This window comes from Lissotriton vulgaris, chromosome 2_1 (genome assembly GCF_964263255.1).
Source record: "Lissotriton vulgaris chromosome 2_1, aLisVul1.2, whole genome shotgun sequence".
Classification (NCBI taxonomy): domain Eukaryota; kingdom Metazoa; phylum Chordata; class Amphibia; order Caudata; family Salamandridae; genus Lissotriton; species Lissotriton vulgaris.
Window position 1 is genome coordinate 1526675950 of NC_141687.1, and position 16354 is coordinate 1526692303.

The following is a 16354-nucleotide window of genomic DNA, read 5'->3' on the forward strand; positions in this document are numbered from 1 at the left end:
GCCATCTTGTATGGACGCGTAGCTCCTCCCCTGAGTGTTGCATCTTAAATATTAACATTAAAATATTTAACATTAGAATGTTGCATCTTTTGCAAAACATCTTCGGTGTCCTACAGACAATTGCCAGACGTGACCACTACCAAGACAGCTATAGCACAGTTTATCACACACAACTCAAAAAACACACTTTGTTAAAATATATCTGAAGCTACTTACACCACACTAAAACGTTAAAATCGATTCCGTTTGTCTTGAAATCAGTATTATTAACAGTTCTGCCCATAAGCACTCTGCCTTACCCTACGTTGGTACCCAAAGCAGAAAAAACAACCCATTGAAGGTCATAAGCTACCAACTAGCAAAGAGTAAAAGTCAAAGATTAAGAAAGTAACGTGATATGGCTCAGAAACCAATGGCATTCATCATCTCAAAAATAGCAACATTTAAACAAAACCAAAGAGGCCAACATCTGTCCTTTTTTTTTTTTAAACTAACATGGCACAAAATTCAGCACTATCACGGGAAACCCTCCCGTTAGATACTCCAATACCTGAAAATGAAACAAATTACACAGCTATAAAAGATTTCATACGAGAAAATCTAAAGTAACCTCCAAAACCAAAACAGAAACCTACATCTCCCAATACTGAAAACACTCCAACAGCAGCCAGTCAACATATTCACCACTCTCAAACTTTTAACCACACAAAGCCAAGTCCACTACATAGTAGCCTTACTGTAAGGGGTATCCTTTTTAACACCTAATACATATCAACTTATGTTCCAGCACAAATATACTCAAACTCCATAAATCTTCAGGTCTGCATCTCATAAGTTAATTGAGGAAATACCCCCACTCTGGTTAACAAACTCCTGTTCAGCTTCTCAAACCCAGTGTTGCATAATGGCATTCAGAAAGCAACAGAACCACCAACCATCTTTACTGCTATTTAATCAGTAACATTCAGCTTGAAAAAGGGTTATTTCACCAGAGGGGGTCATAGAAATTTTGAAATCTGAATTAATTAGGTAAAAGGCCATACATTTGTATTCATATTTTCACAAACTGCAACCATGCACTTTTTGTTTACTGCGAAGGTGCAAGTAAGTATTTTCTGCATTTCATCCTCTCGCTCAAAATGCATATACCCCTATACCAAAGCTACAGAATGCAGTCACTAAGTATATGAGATATGGTCAATGCTAGATCTGGAGAGAGTGCATTCTGAAATCCCATTCATGGATTTGGCATCTACGACTACCACCAATGTCTACAGAATTTTATCAGTATGTCATGTATTTGTATGTCATGACCAGCAAACAAAAGACACACAAAAAAACACACACACAAGACGCTCAGAAAATCCGGTATTTTTCCTCCTTTGAAATGTAAAGTTGCAACAGTAAATGCAAGAAGAAACCACCTCAAAATGATTCGTCTACACTATCTCTAAACGATTTTAAAAGCAACAAAAGTCAGAACTGGAATGGTGAACAAAAAATTGAAAAAAGGTACAAAAAAAAAAAAGGGTTAAACACACATTCTTAAGCAGGCTCCAGATCCAGAACTGTCAAGAATCTCAGAACATGAAAAAATGGCCGGTATTTGTCTCAGATAAATTTGGTAACTTTACACAATTACGTGACATGCGGAGTTCGACAATTCATTACACAGAACATAGGTTTTGTTGCACAGCAGGTTATTTGTTTGCAACACCAAGTTAATCATGAATACTTTTAGAGAGTATAATATGGATGAGCACTTCCATCTCAAATACTGGGTCTCCTTCGAAGAGAGATCTTTACAGAAATTATGCATTGTGTACAGTACAGTTATAGGCTAGCTTCAAGTTACAATCAGAAATAAACCGACTTCTGATCAGTTCTAACAGTAACCCAACGGTACTCTTAAATGTTTAGCTTAATTTCAGTAAAACCTAATTTGTCGTTTTAAACAGGATAAAACTTTGTCACATGTGCGGGTGCCTTTCCACAGATCACCATTCACTACACTGGACAGCTGCGTCATTCGTTCCAACTGGTAAGAGTCTAAAGAAAACAGTCCGAGGATTCATGCAGTACTATCTGGTTTCACATACGTGTCTAAATTGAGACCATGATGTAGCGATATTGAAACCAAAGCAGAGTTGAGCTCGTTCACCACTCCAAAAACACAATTGTGTCAGGATAATGACCTAAGAGCTTACGTTGTGTTCGGACAAATATAGAAGCATTTGCTGTACTTCTATTACAATGTGAAAAGCATTACAAGAGTGGAAGATTCCACAACATGTTCCACTGCACACAGGGTGCTCATAATGAAATTAAAAGCAACATTCACTTTATTGCACTGGAGCACACAAATACATTCACCAATTACTTACTGTATGTTTTAGAAGAAAAAGTTACAATGCACATCAAGTTGGTTTCACAAAATGCAGTCCGACAACTCATTAGATTTAAGGCAAAATTACATCAAAATAGCATTTGAAACAATGTCTTTTTAATAAGCTTATCAGGGAACTGAAGTCTTGCAGACACCATCTTACTTCTAAAATAAAGAGGCAAACAACTTAATACAGATTGATATTAATTCTGACTTCCTACTGACTAAAACTATAAGTTACAATCCCAATACTGGGCATTATATTATTATTATTATATAAAATGTATACCGCGCTCAGTTACCCAGGGGCATCCCGGCGCTGTAGACACAAGAAGGAAAGCATCAACAACCTTTACGGATATGGTTCAGATAAATTAAGTAAGATATGTTCCTTGGAATACTACAAACACAATATAGATAGAGTAAAACTAAAACCACTGGTTGCACATTAAACTTTTTTTATTACCAAGATCTTGGTGGGCTTGGTTCCTGTATGACCAATGTCTCTGGAACTGACGTTCTTCTGTTAATTTCTCAAATAAACTAGTCAATAGGCTGCATAAAAATAGGCTTCCTGGTGCTTGAGAATCTTCTCTCATTGTCAAGAAAAATTCAAAAAGGGGACATATGTGTTTGTGAGATAAAACCTAGATGTTTACTTACAAATTGATTCAAGTTTCTGTTCCTCACATTTTGAGAAACAGGATTATGCCTTTAGGACAACTATGCCCTTTATCCCACTACAGTCACTCCATTCAACAGAGAGGTAGTGGCAGAAATTTAGCTGTATTTGCTCTATATGAATGGAGCTTAAATTTTGATCAAAACAGAACTAAAATGCCCTCATTTGCAGAAAAAAAACTTTACATACTACTGCCAACGTCTCGACTAGATCAACAGTACTTTGTCAGCAATAGAAAGCCGGCTCTACTATTATTACAATCTGAACCAACCCAGTACAAGGTAGGGACTCTTTTAGCTTATAATTCAATACAATATCCCAGAGCAAAAATAAAAATAATATGATGATTTAAGGTACAACTCGAATCATTCCACCAGGGCATTGAAAACCAGACAGCCTCGGGCAAGAAGCAAAAAGTATTGTTTAACAGACAGGATAATGCACAAGGTAAATTCCTTTTAAAACTGGTTGGCAGTCACAACGCATTAAATGTGGCTCCACTGATGAAAATATTGTACATTCCATTTTTGCCTGGAGGTGAAGATATTCTAGGTAAATACTGAAGCATCAGAAGGAATACTAGAAAACATGTTTATCTGATGTATTAAGCCTTTGTAGGGTTTGGTCTTGTGCTAGAGAGAAATGTTTGCAGCCAAGTGGAAGAGAGCAGTGTTTCCGGATATGCACACAGGAAGGAAATGAACTACAGCAAGATATCTGGAAAAGCAACTTGTGCTACTAAATGATGTCAAAGAATGATCAAGAAAGTCCAACAGCCTTCCCGGCCCTCTTTCATAGTCGCAATGTAGCGCACTTGTTGGCACGGTTGCGGGCTGATGTCCAACATTGGAGATCTTTGCCATTGTCGCTGGTTGGCCGAGCTGCTCTTTTTAAGATGCTCGCCCTTCCGCGGTTTCTCTATATTATACAGAATTGTGCACATAGAGTTCCAGATGCCTATTTTACGGCAGTGGAAGGGGAGGTGCGTACGTTACTTATGGGATGGGAAGGCCCCGAGAATTGCGCTCCAGAGATTGATGAAGGGATGGTATGATGGGGGCATTGCGTTACCTGACATACGGCTGTATTACAGGGCCTCGCAACTGGTGACTGTGAATAGGTGGATATATGCCCCACCGGATGATCCTGCATGTGCTTTGGATAGATCTGGATATTTTGGGGCACTTTACTCTAGTAAAAGCATGTTGTAGGTCCCACTGAGCACACGTTGCAGATATGGAAACTAGCCAATTCTGGTTTGGGTTGGACAGGCAGGCTTGCCAAAATGACGCTGCTGTAGTATACCCAGAAGCTAGATATGCTTTGCCAGTACCCGGGATTCGATAAATGGGATATGATCTCGACGGTTGGTGACTTGATTAAGAAGGGTAAAATCCTTCAGTTTGAGGAGCTCCAGAAGGCATACCAGTAGGCGCCCAGTGATGTCTTTCGCTATCTACAAATTCGGCATGCTTTGATGACGGCGTACCCTAGTTGTGTAGATATACAGGAGTCATCCCCTCTGGAGGACCGTCTGTTGGATGGACAGTTGCACACCAAGGCGACCTCCCTTCATTATAGGAAACTAAGTAATATTGTGCCTGACTCCTTCGGAAAGCTTAAAGAGAAGTGGGAGGGAGACATAGGGACAATTGAGGAAGAGGATTGGAGGCAGGCGTTAATGTCTCCCAGAGAGGCTGCCATCACGCTTAGATTCTGCCTTATCCAACTCCGTATATTCCACTGTTCATATTTGACTGGGGTTACTCTTGGAAGGATTGGGTCTAGGCCAGATGATCTTTGACAAAGGGGCTGCCGGCAGTCAGACACATTTTTCCATATGATATGGGAATGCCCGATGGTGCAGAGCAGTTGGGACACAATCACGACACATATGCATTCCACGCTGGGGGGAGCCGCTTACTTTGACGCCACGACTGGGCCTACTCAATATATGGGAGGCGACTGATCATAGAGAGACAGAACAGCAGTTTGTAACGTTGGGTTTCACACTATTTAAGAGGGAAATTGCTAGGGGGTGGGGTGGAGTGGAGTACGACCCCATGCAGTGGCGTTTGGCAGAGGGAGCTAGATAGGTGCATGATAGCTGAGAAAGAATTTTTTATTGCAAGAGGGTGCCCGAAGAAGTGGGACAGGAAATGGTATAAATTGAACTTGCATAGGGGGGACATTTGTGTATCACCTGTGGTGGAATTGGAAGTGCAAAGGAACAGAGATGGGGAGCAAAATGTATAATATGTGTGTCTAACTGAACTTGATTCCCAATATGACGCTAAATGTAACTTGCATTGTGAATTGTATGAGTAACAGTGAATTTGTCTGTTATCTTTCAAATAAAAATTTTTTTTTTAAAAAAAAGAAAGTCTGACAGCCTTCCAATAACTTATGTCAACATACAGTGATGGTTAATGATAAGGATTGATTCTACCGGTGTTCAAGTACTATTCTAATGAAAAGTTATTGCATGTGACTAATCCATAAGCCCATCTATATAGGGGATGTTGCAAATTACAACAGTGGTTGGTTGCTGTATTTTATAGGAACATATACCACAGTATTCAAGTACAAAAATATACCCATAAAAAAAAAGAAACCGACAAAAATACAAATTACAATTTAAAGAGACATAGATAACGTCATATGTCATTGCTCAGATAATACCACGCCATGTGTGTTTGAATACCAATTTGAGACTTATACAAACTGAGACACTTCAAAATTTCAAGCATCAGATGAAGCATAGACACAGTATCAAAATCCATAACACTCCTAAAACGTTTGGTATCCAAGGGCTTAATTGTTCTGTTTCAGCTATTTCAGAAGTGTCCTGTTTGACAATGTGGTTTTTGGCTGAGATATCATAACAAAGACAGGCGATAAACGATACCTTAATGGCGTTGGTTTAAACAGCAAAATGATCATTAAAGTGCACTAGGTGTGTCACACTGTGTAGGGGCAGTATCTTCGTAAAAACAATCAAAAACGGACTGGCAATTCATGCGTACACAAGGGATTCAATGATCTCTGGACAAGTGGTACATAGTAGTAAGCGATGGGATGGCAATATACGCTCATTAGTAATTGAGAAAGTGATCGGGTGGTAGAAAAAACAGCTTCTGTGAAAATTGAAACACCAACCATGACTAGAACCACAGTAAAAGGGAGGAAGCTTGTAAACGAGGGAAAAGGGAGGGCTTTGCCAATCGGGATGGATACCAACAAACTATTAATGGAAGTAGTGGATGTACCGTATAAAGGTCACCAATCTGCCTTAGCTGGTCACTAAGTAGTAATTTTATAGGTAGGAATGACAGAGAAAGGGAGTTTGGTGTCTGTTATTGATGCGGTTGAAACTGGTATTATGGAAGATGTGGTAGATGCCAGTTATTGGGCTATTTCATTCATGTCAAAAGCAAGGAAGAGAGCATTTGACACCGATCTAAGGTAAGAATTTGTTGTGAAGATTATTTGTGGATGGATGTAAAAAATTGTGGAAAGACTCTTGGATTAATTATAGTTTAGAGGCAGTTAATAAGTAGCATGAATTTAGCATTGGGGTGCTACAGGTGCAATGTTAGTTAATAGGAGGGGAAATTGTGCTTGAATGTTTAAGGCACGAGGTGACTTCTAGTGGGGCTGAGAAATGAGGCTTGACTTACCATGGTGTGGTTAATTAGGGTGGCACTTATCTTGAGAGCAAAAGTGCCATTTTTTGTGGGTTAGGTATAACGAGCACATAAGAATGAAGGATTGCCCTAATGCTGCAGAACCTTTGGGGGAATGTCCAACATGGATTGCCATGTTTGGGACCTACTGTGGTTAGGTAGAGCGTATATCTTATAGGATACACGTTCCAGAGTTGCTACCTACTCTTGGATTGGAGTGGAGTGGCATTTATTGTGAAGGATAGTGGTGACACATTGTGGGAGACTGGCACCAGGTGTGCTCCATTCTAGGGAATTGGTGCCAGCCAAGCAACCTTTTATTTGGAGCGTACATATTTGATTTGGTTGGTACCACTTACGGCGGGCGATGGTTTCAAGGGAGGTCATTGACAGGAGCGAGAGTCAGGAGTGCCACGGGCTACGCAACAGACATCATCTGTGGCACGGGAGCTTACTACCGGAGGTGCATGTCATGAACATGAAAAATGTGTTCTATTAATACAGTAGCTATGGATGATATATGCTGCTATTGAGGGTTTCAAAGACAAGTGTGCAAACTAATGTTTTAAGGAGCGGTCGACACGCACAATGCGGGGTTATGGGATACAGAAGGTAAAAGTGTGGCTTGGGGTCATGTATTGTCTGACAGACTGTTCCAAACGGTGGGGATAAATCAGGTTTGCACAGGGGCAGCCGAGGAACGACCTGTTGACTGGAAGATTGGTTTGTACCATATCTGTCACTAGCCAATTCGTCTCCAAGCACTTCACATGCTACTGTACCCTGTCGCTATTACCCAGGCCCACTAGCCCTATCTCGTCCCCTGCCTCCCCGTAGCCTTACTGCCCTTGCCCCATCACTTACAACCGTGCCTCCGGGCTCGGGCGCGCTGTCCTCGTCTTGCAGCTCGGCTGTCATAGCCGGACCAGACTGTCCGCCTCTCTCCCGGAGCCTGCCTCCTCCCCCCGTGGCTGCAGCTGCACCGTCCGGAGACCGGACACCAAAAAGTAGCAAAGGCAGCAGTCCAGCACCAGCAGCCTGACTCTAGGGGGCGGAGACACAGACAGAGGGTATGAAGTGTAGACACAGAAGAAAGACTGTCAAGCACTGAGCCGTGACACTAAAGAAGGACAAAGCGCTCCTGAGTAACGGATTGGTGTACACTGTACACCGATAGAATCTTCACTTAAAATCTTGAACCGTAAACGCTATAGATGTTGTCTTCTGATCCACTTTTATTATTCCTGAATAATAAAACGTATATGGAACTTAAAATTACACTTTAATTTATTACACGATTAATTATATTTGTTATACATGTTAATATTTGATAACATCGCTACATTTAATAGGATTTTTTTTGAGAAAAATGAAAGATAATATTCACTGTTGTGTCCTCAGTAATGCAATGATCGTCTTTTAAGATGGCCTCTTACATTGGTGCACTCAACCTGGCCTCCTTATTTCAACTGGCTAACCGTTTTGGAAAAGGGCTGTTTGTTTTCATAGGATGCTGTGGATACACACACGAGGCAGGGTCACTGTAATTATGCGGCAGGGGAGGGTCAAATTATGCAGCAGGGTTGAGTAAATTATACGGCAAGAAAACCCTACTTATAAAGTTGCTGGGTCAGGGAAATGAGTTCAATGCGAAGGTATCAACCCAGGCCAAATTACAAAGGACAAACACTGGCTATTTTAAGACACAAATTATGCATAAACTATAACACAGAAAAATATACTGATATAAAAAAGTTTTTTAATTATATTGATAAAAGAGATTGAACACATATATCATGTATACAAGATAAATTGATACAATAAAAAGATTTTTGTTGATGTTAAAACTAAAACATTTGTTCTAAAAACACTCAAGGGACAGGATTGTTGTCCTATATATTATTAGCGCGGCTGTAGTCCGTCAACGCGTTTCGACACGTCGTCGTGTCTTCATCAGGACAATATTTTTTGCAGCCAAATTTTCTAAAAAGAACAAAACATTTTTAGTACTTCTAAATACATAGTACATAGTGTTATAGTGCTATAGTGCATTCTACTCTTATATTTTCTTATAAAGAATTAAACTTTTGCTTTAATTTCAGGTATTCTTTTTTTAGCCAGGTATAAGAGTCTGATCAATAATTTTTCCACTGAAGTTACCCCAAAAAGAGCGGTCCTGACAAAAGTCTAGGAACACAATTCCTATAGTGAATATTGGCATCAGTCAGAGATTGTACATCTATCCAGAATTTTCAATACATCTGATAAAAGCTGTTGATCACATATTTAATTAGTAGATAACACGTAGATGCAGATAATTGCATTTGAGTTTTCCATCTTATTTAAATGCAAATAGTCATATCTTTGGATTTCACATCCTGCTTGATTAGAGAAAGAAAGATACAAGAAAAAATGAATAAAGATAAAGGGGTGAAAATATTGGAGGTATGAAAAACATACATCTATTCTTGTAAATGGTGTATCTCGTAAGGCTAATCTGCTTATAAGTTTCTATATTCCCTAATGTCTTTTATCAAGTCACTCAACATTTACAGATTTTTTTAATTAAACTGGCCTATTTCGTATCTGCTTCCAGTAACTATTCTCTTTGTTAAGTTCAGAATAAAAAAAAAAAAGGGGGAGAACTCACCATTGTATATAGGATGAACTCAAATTCACTAAGATTTCTGTAACTCCTGTAGTTTCAGGTTAAAAGTCGATCGATATTTATCAAGCCTGAAAGGTTATAGTGAAAAACAAGCTATTGGATATTGTCTATTTAGTTATGATTATTCTTATTTGCTTTCACTTATAGGTACTTATTAATACCCTGATCCTAAATTTCATTGATTACTTTATTCCCATATTCTTTTTCGTTACAACCAGTCATCCTTTGTTTTATTGCTTTTAGTTTTGTCACCTAATGAAATTGGAAGCATTTTTTACCTGGAGTGGCTTCTTTTATTTCTTCCAGTCTTCACAGTAGCGAACGAGGAGTGAGGCACCTTAAACAACTTTGTTTCAGTATGTGATATCTACGAAAACAAAAATGTATTTCTAGCTATTCCATCATATCGCTATATCTTACTAGAGAGTGGAATTCCTAATTTGCATAAACGCGATGTAATATCTGCATATTCTCGCGTTACCTTTTTCAGAGGATTTCACTGCTCGCTTCTCACTCTTCGTTTCAGAAATACGTAACCACTATTTTCCTTAAAACCAATGTTCTAGAATAGAAGAAATAATGAAACATAGAATTACGGTCTAGTACAGCATCTTTTTTTTTTTAAAAAAAAACCTTTATTGTGCGAATAGAGGCATACAAATACGGGCCTACAACCAATCAGGCCGGCCACGACACATTAGAAACGCACAAGAGGCATCATTGAAGTTCCCCGGCAGTCACCCAGTGGTATACAGGCAAGCAATCAAGCATTAAGATTCCGAGTGTAACCGCTAGAAGCAGGATGAAATAAGGTTAATTTTATAATATAAGAGGAAGTATAGCAGGATCAATTGCAACTTTTCGACATCGAAATCCCCATGGCGGACTATATGTAAAGCAGCAATACAAAGGGGCTGTGATAAATGGAAATAATAGCAGCAATTGACAGGAATCAATTTATGGTCGCCCCATTTCAGATCAGTTCCCACCACGGCCCGCCACACACCCGTCACCGCCGGAATGCGAGCTAGCACGGATCAGAAGAATCAGAGCAGCAACGTAATACCCATCCACTATACTAACCCCAGGAAAGAAAGAAAGAGGGGAGGGGTAAAGAAGAGAATGTCAGAAAGAGGGAAAGAAAGAACGCGGCGCCATTGCACTCACCCCACGGCGGGCAAAGCACGCAGAACTGGAGGACCCGCTATCGGGCCAAGTCATGTAAGACATGCTACATGTGCAGTCAATATCGTGGAAGCGGGAAAGCAACTCCTTCACTATCCGCTAACACTCCATGGAAGATGCGCGCAGACACAGCGCCCCCATAAAGGGACACAAAAGAGCCATAGAACTAAAGAAAAAAGAAATCCAACAACAGAAAGACCCCATCCCTCCCACACCACCCTGCACCCCTGCAGAAGGCTACGGCCTACCCCCCCAGCAGTGTGCCTGTCGCCCTAAATAGTACCCGAAATATAGAAGAATCAGAAAGTAAGAAAAAGAACACAACAGACCAAAAGAAGAAGAAAAGGGAAAGGGGAAAGGGATCCAGTGGGAGAGAAGATCTGCAATCGAACATTCAGCTCCTACCCCCGCCATAACACAGCTGAAAATCACATCAGAGCGAGAAGGACACAACCTCGAATATCAGGAACAGGAAAAGGAATCGGTCATATTGTCACAGCTGCGGGTAGTCGTCATCCACGTACATTAACCATTAGTCCGCCGAAGCACTTCTGTCTCACCCCTGTCCTTTCCTAATCCTGGCTTTCGTGCGTGACAAGGTGGTAGGTAGCAAGCAATTCGGCATGGAGTACACACAGGATCGAAACAAGGCAGGCCAAGGGTGCAGTCTAGAGGACCCTAGTCTCGGACAGCAAAGCAAGTAGAGGCTGCGGCAGACCAGACTGTCAAGTAGCAACATCAGGAGCAACAAATAAATTGGGTGCGGCCCGCAGTCCAGACCAGTGAGGTAGCCCCTGCAAGGCAGCCGCTGGACCACACTGAAGCAGTTCGAATCAAACATCCGCCGGGCTCCCCAGCTAGACCGGCATGGGCGGGTCCCAACGTGGGGCCCTCGGTCATGTTCGCTACAGTTGAAACTTCCTGGAGATTCGGGGCTGATGGCATACAATCTCGTAAGTGCACGGCGGCATCACCCACCGCAGCAGCCGAGGGAGGCAAAGCAGCACACACCACCAGTCGAGCCGCACTCACAGGGGACAGGCCAACAAACATGGCGGCAGAACCACTGTCGCGTACAACAGCGTTGAAGGCCATGGCCGCACGCAAAGAACTTAGGGCGGCCAAGACATCACCAATTGTGGGCTCACACCCACAAGCCTCAGCCATTGTGTGGTTCGACAAACTAAATTCGCCGCCCCAAGCAGGTCCGGGACCCGGGGCGCCGGCGGCCATCTTGTCAATGCAGCAGGGACTCTCCGCTCCTTAACTTCTGGACCGGGCGTTCGAATAAAGCCCACCGGAGTCACCTCGAACTCCAACAATGGTAATCTTGGTGCAGAAAGATGGGCCAACAAAAAGCAGGGGTCGCTGGCGCCACCGTCTCACAGGGCACCGCCCGCCGAGTCCGGGCGAAGGGCTTCAAGATGGCCGGACAAGGCAACAAAAGGGGGGGGACAAGCCTCCTATACGGTCCACCCCCGTCTGAGGTGGGCCGCGCCCCACCACAGAGCCCTCGGGCCACCAGACCGGGCCCGGTCAATCGCCACCGGAACAACCGCACAATGGCCTCTTCAGCCGACCCCTCTCCACCACCGGGGGCCGGCGTCGGCACACTACTCCAGCCGACCGTCGCAGGCGAGTCCCCGGCCTGCACGCCGCGGAGGCTCCGGAACAAACAAGGGCACAACTCTAGATCCGTGGCACCCAGGAGCCCCCGGGACAACGGTAAGTGCCAGCAAAGTTTCACCTTCCCATATTTTGTCGATTGTGTCTCCTGGGGCAGGATAAGGTGCAGGATATGCGCTTCAGGCAGAAAGGTTGACGGAGCCGAGCTACAGTGCGGCCATCACAGTCGCAGGCTTGGCTCCTCCCCCTAGTACAGCATTTTTTAATAGAGTTTAGTAGAGTAAGTTCCTGTATTCTTACCGCCACAAATAATGTTTTCGCTGCGAGGCGGTATAAAATGCTCGTACTGAAGAGAACGTTCAGGACGCCATGATAGCTCTGGATATAACCCCTTTAACCCTAGTCAATGGAAACTGATATTAGCATATACTCAGCTTGAAAATATTTCTTTAAATAGGTTTGCTTGGGAAAGCCGGGCGTCTTCCTACCTTTTGGGGTTCCGCTCTGATTGGTGTTTTCCTAATGTTGATTTTCTAATGTAAGACTACAGCGATGTGGCCGAGTCTTTCTTTTCGCGTCTAGCTGACAAGGGGAACAGTGCTTCTAAGCGTCAAAATACGAGGACGTTTTCAAAGCGAGGTTTTCAGAAATCTAAGAGAGTAAGACAGCAACAATTTGACATTTTCTTAGTGTTATAAAGTTTTAAAGAAAGAGAGAAAAAGGATTATTCTCTCTTTGTTTGGTATTCTTATAGCGTTCCCCCAGTCCATGTGCGCTTACCAGTGAGGTTTCTTCTACTCTAGTATTTCCACCGTGTACTGGCTGGTTCGAAAAACAAGGGGATTTGTAAGCCACGTTTTCATTGGTATTTATACTAAATTATTATGATGTCATATCTTCAAAGCCCTGCCCCTATTTAAAGAAAAATCACTTACCAATAGCTTGTTTTTCACTATAACCTTTCAGGCTTGATAAATATCGATCGACTTTTAACCTGAAACTACAGGAGTTACAGAAATCTTAGTGAACTTCAGTGGAAAAATTATTGATCAGACTCTTATACCTGGCTAAAAAAAGAATACCTGAAATTAAAGCAAAAGTTTACTTCTTTATAAGAAAATATAAGAGTAGAATGCACTGTAGCACTATAACTCTATGTACTATGTATTTAGAAGAACTAAAAATGTTTTGTTCTTTTTAGAAAATTTGGCTGCAAAAAATATTGTCCTGATGAAGACATGACGATGTGTCGAAACGCGTTGACAGACTACAGCCGCGCTAATAATATATAGGACAACAATCCTGTCCCTTGAGTGTTTTTAGAACAAATGTTTTAGTTTTAACATCAACAAAAATCTTTTTATTGTATCAATTTATCTTGTATACATGATATATGTGTCCAATCTCTTTTATCAATATAATTAAAAAACTTTTTTATATCAGTATATTTTTCTGTGTTATAGTTTATGCATAATTTGTGTCTTTAAATAGCCAGTATTTGTCCTTTGTAATTTGGCCTGGGTTGATACCTTCGCATTGAAATGCCTAAAATACACCATAATTATGCAGAAAAAACACATCCGAAACACAATCACATTATTCCAGTGGCCCTGATACTAGAGAAGAGTGAGAGGAATTTATTCATTTTTTAGACTTTTATACACATATATATTTTTGTGATTTTACATAGCAAAGACATGGCCAGAGGCATCAGAGCACTTTCTAAGACATTAGTTACTAAACAATCGCAGCAGGATTTACATTAGAGATACAAATTTGAATGTAGATTTACCTAATAAGTTATGTCAGAAAATCTTAATTTTATTAAAGACACGGAGGCGAGTACTATGCTTTCTAATCTTGCTTTATAGTGAATAGCAGCCAAGATAAAGTAATAAAACTACAGTTCCCAGGCGGCCAATCTCCAGAATGACCAATGGGAGACAATGGAAACAAAGAAATTAACGACCAATGAACACACGGTCTAAGGTATAACGATAGCTCTGACTGCGAACAGCCCTCTTTTCTTCAGCGAGCAGGTTAAATAGTGACCCTAACTAGAGGAAAAATAGCAAAAACAATGCATAAAGCCAAAGTCCAAGCAAAAAGGTTTTGACTGAAGTCCAGCAAAGTCGTCTTGGAAGCAGGAGCGAGGGATGGATGATCACCGAAGCCTGAGGAAGCAGTACTTAGCCAAGCAAACTCCTTTCTAGGATGTTGGGTCCCATCAGGAAGAAGCAGGTGATAAAGCTGGAGTCTCTGTGGGGAGGGAGAAAACACATATTAAGAGGTGTTGCAGCGGGATAATACTTGCCTCTGTGTCTTTAATAAAATAAAAATTTTCTGACATAACTTATTAGGAAAATCTACATTTTATGTCAAGACCGGAGGCTCCTATTATGCTTGTTTAAAGCATATCAACTACTAAGGAAGCAGCGGAAATAACAGGTGTAATATAAAACATTCAAAATACATTGTCGTTGAACCAATCAGCCGATCTCAGAATGTCCTCCAACCTGGAGCCTGCCCAAAAAGCTTTGGAGGCCATGGCTCCCCTGGTAGAATGAGCCCCAAACACAGAAACATCAATACCAGCCAGGGACATCACCCACTGAACCCAACGGGCTAAAGTGGCAGAAGAAACATGGTAATGAGGTTTGCGGAAAGAAATGAGAAGCTGGGAATGGGAGGACGTTCTTAGATTAAAAGTTCTTTGTTCGTATATTTTGAGACATTGACCTACACATAATTTAGGTTGATCAGGAAAGTATTGATAAAAAACAGTGTTCAATTTTGTTTTTGTACGTCTATTAATATGGAACAATACACCAGAAGGAGTAAACTGTAGAGAGGAAACATCCATAGCCTTGACATCAGAAACACGTTTGATAGAAACCAAGTACAACAGCATAGCTAGATTGACTGAAAGCATTTTCAAAGAAAGAACAGAATTATCTGGCCAGTCAGAAAAGAGTTTGAGTACCAAATTCACGTCCCATAACTTAGAGTATTGAGGTGAAGGAGGTTTAGAAAGTTTAACACCTCTCAGAAGACAACAAATCAGGGGGTGCTCAACTGCCGATTTGCTGCCAATAGGACAGTGGTTGAGGGAAATTGCTGAACAATACAAGTTAACTGTTCTCTAAGACTTACCTAAACTGGCCTCAGAAGCCAGAAAATAGATAATGTAATTTAAAGATGCTGAAAAGGGATCGATACATTTTCCCACACACCAGCTTGCCCATAAAGACCATGCTGACTTTTAGGCTTTAGTTGTTCCTGGGGCCCAAACCCTGCTAATAAAGAGAGAAGCCTCTTTCAAAATGAGGAGGTCAGAGTGGTTTGACCCGAGACCTTCCACGAAGACAGGCCCAAGGATTAGAGGATGATGATGACCCAATGGATCCAAGAGAAGATTGTTGTAGGAAGGAAGAAGGACTGGGAAGTCCACCGTCACCTACAGAAGAGGAGGAAACCAGATCTGGGACTGCCAGAAGGGGGCCACGAGTACCAAGGAGTCAAGTTTACAACTGGTCTGAGCAAGAACTCTGTTGATCATGACAAAAGGAGGAAAAGCATAATCGAGATGGGCGGACCAGTTTGTGAGGAAAGCGTCTGTGGTGAAAGCCAAAGGGTCCGGACGACAACTGAAGAAATGCGAAGTTGGGTATTGAGGTGGGAGGCAAAGAGGTCGATGTGAAAAGGACCCCAATTTTTGAAAAAGAGATCGAATAATGGAAGGAAGAAGCCTTCAATCACTGGAATATCTTAGATAACAACAGTCCACTGTGGAATTGAGATTGCCTGATAGGTATTCCGCTCTGACCGAGATCTTGTTGAGGAGACAGAATTCCCATAGGCACTTTGCTAACTCCGCAAGGGGTTTGGACTTGGCACCACCTAGATGCTTGATGTAACGTACTGCAGAAACATTGTCCTTGCTAAGAAGGATAGAACAGCATATCTTGTTATTTGCGAGGCTTCTGATCTCAAAGGATCCTGGAAGCATCTCTAAGCAATTTATGTGCAATTTGGACTCCTCTAGAGACCATGTACCTCCAGTCGAGATTGTGCCACATCGGGCGCCCCAATCTGTCAGGCCTGCATCGGATTCTAATACA

The 16354-nt window shown here is 41.7% G+C and overlaps 1 protein-coding gene across 7 annotated transcripts in view; it reads right to left on the reverse strand.

Moving 5' to 3' along the window:
- Nucleotides 1-7819, reverse strand: part of USP28 (ubiquitin specific peptidase 28) — a 504161-nt gene extending 496342 nt beyond the window's left edge. For 5 of the 7 annotated variants that reach the window (XM_086957386.1, XM_086957382.1, XM_086957385.1 and 2 more), the window contains exon 1: nucleotides 7619-7813. In XM_086957386.1, the coding sequence (XP_086813512.1) occupies nucleotides 7619-7672 (54 nt within the window). In that variant the 5' untranslated portion in view covers nucleotides 7673-7813. Of the gene's footprint in view, nucleotides 1-7618 lie in introns of all 7 variants that reach the window. The other 2 variants (XM_086957384.1, XM_086957380.1) reach the window with 1 other exon arrangement.
- Nucleotides 7820-16354: the final 8535 nt, after the last annotated feature.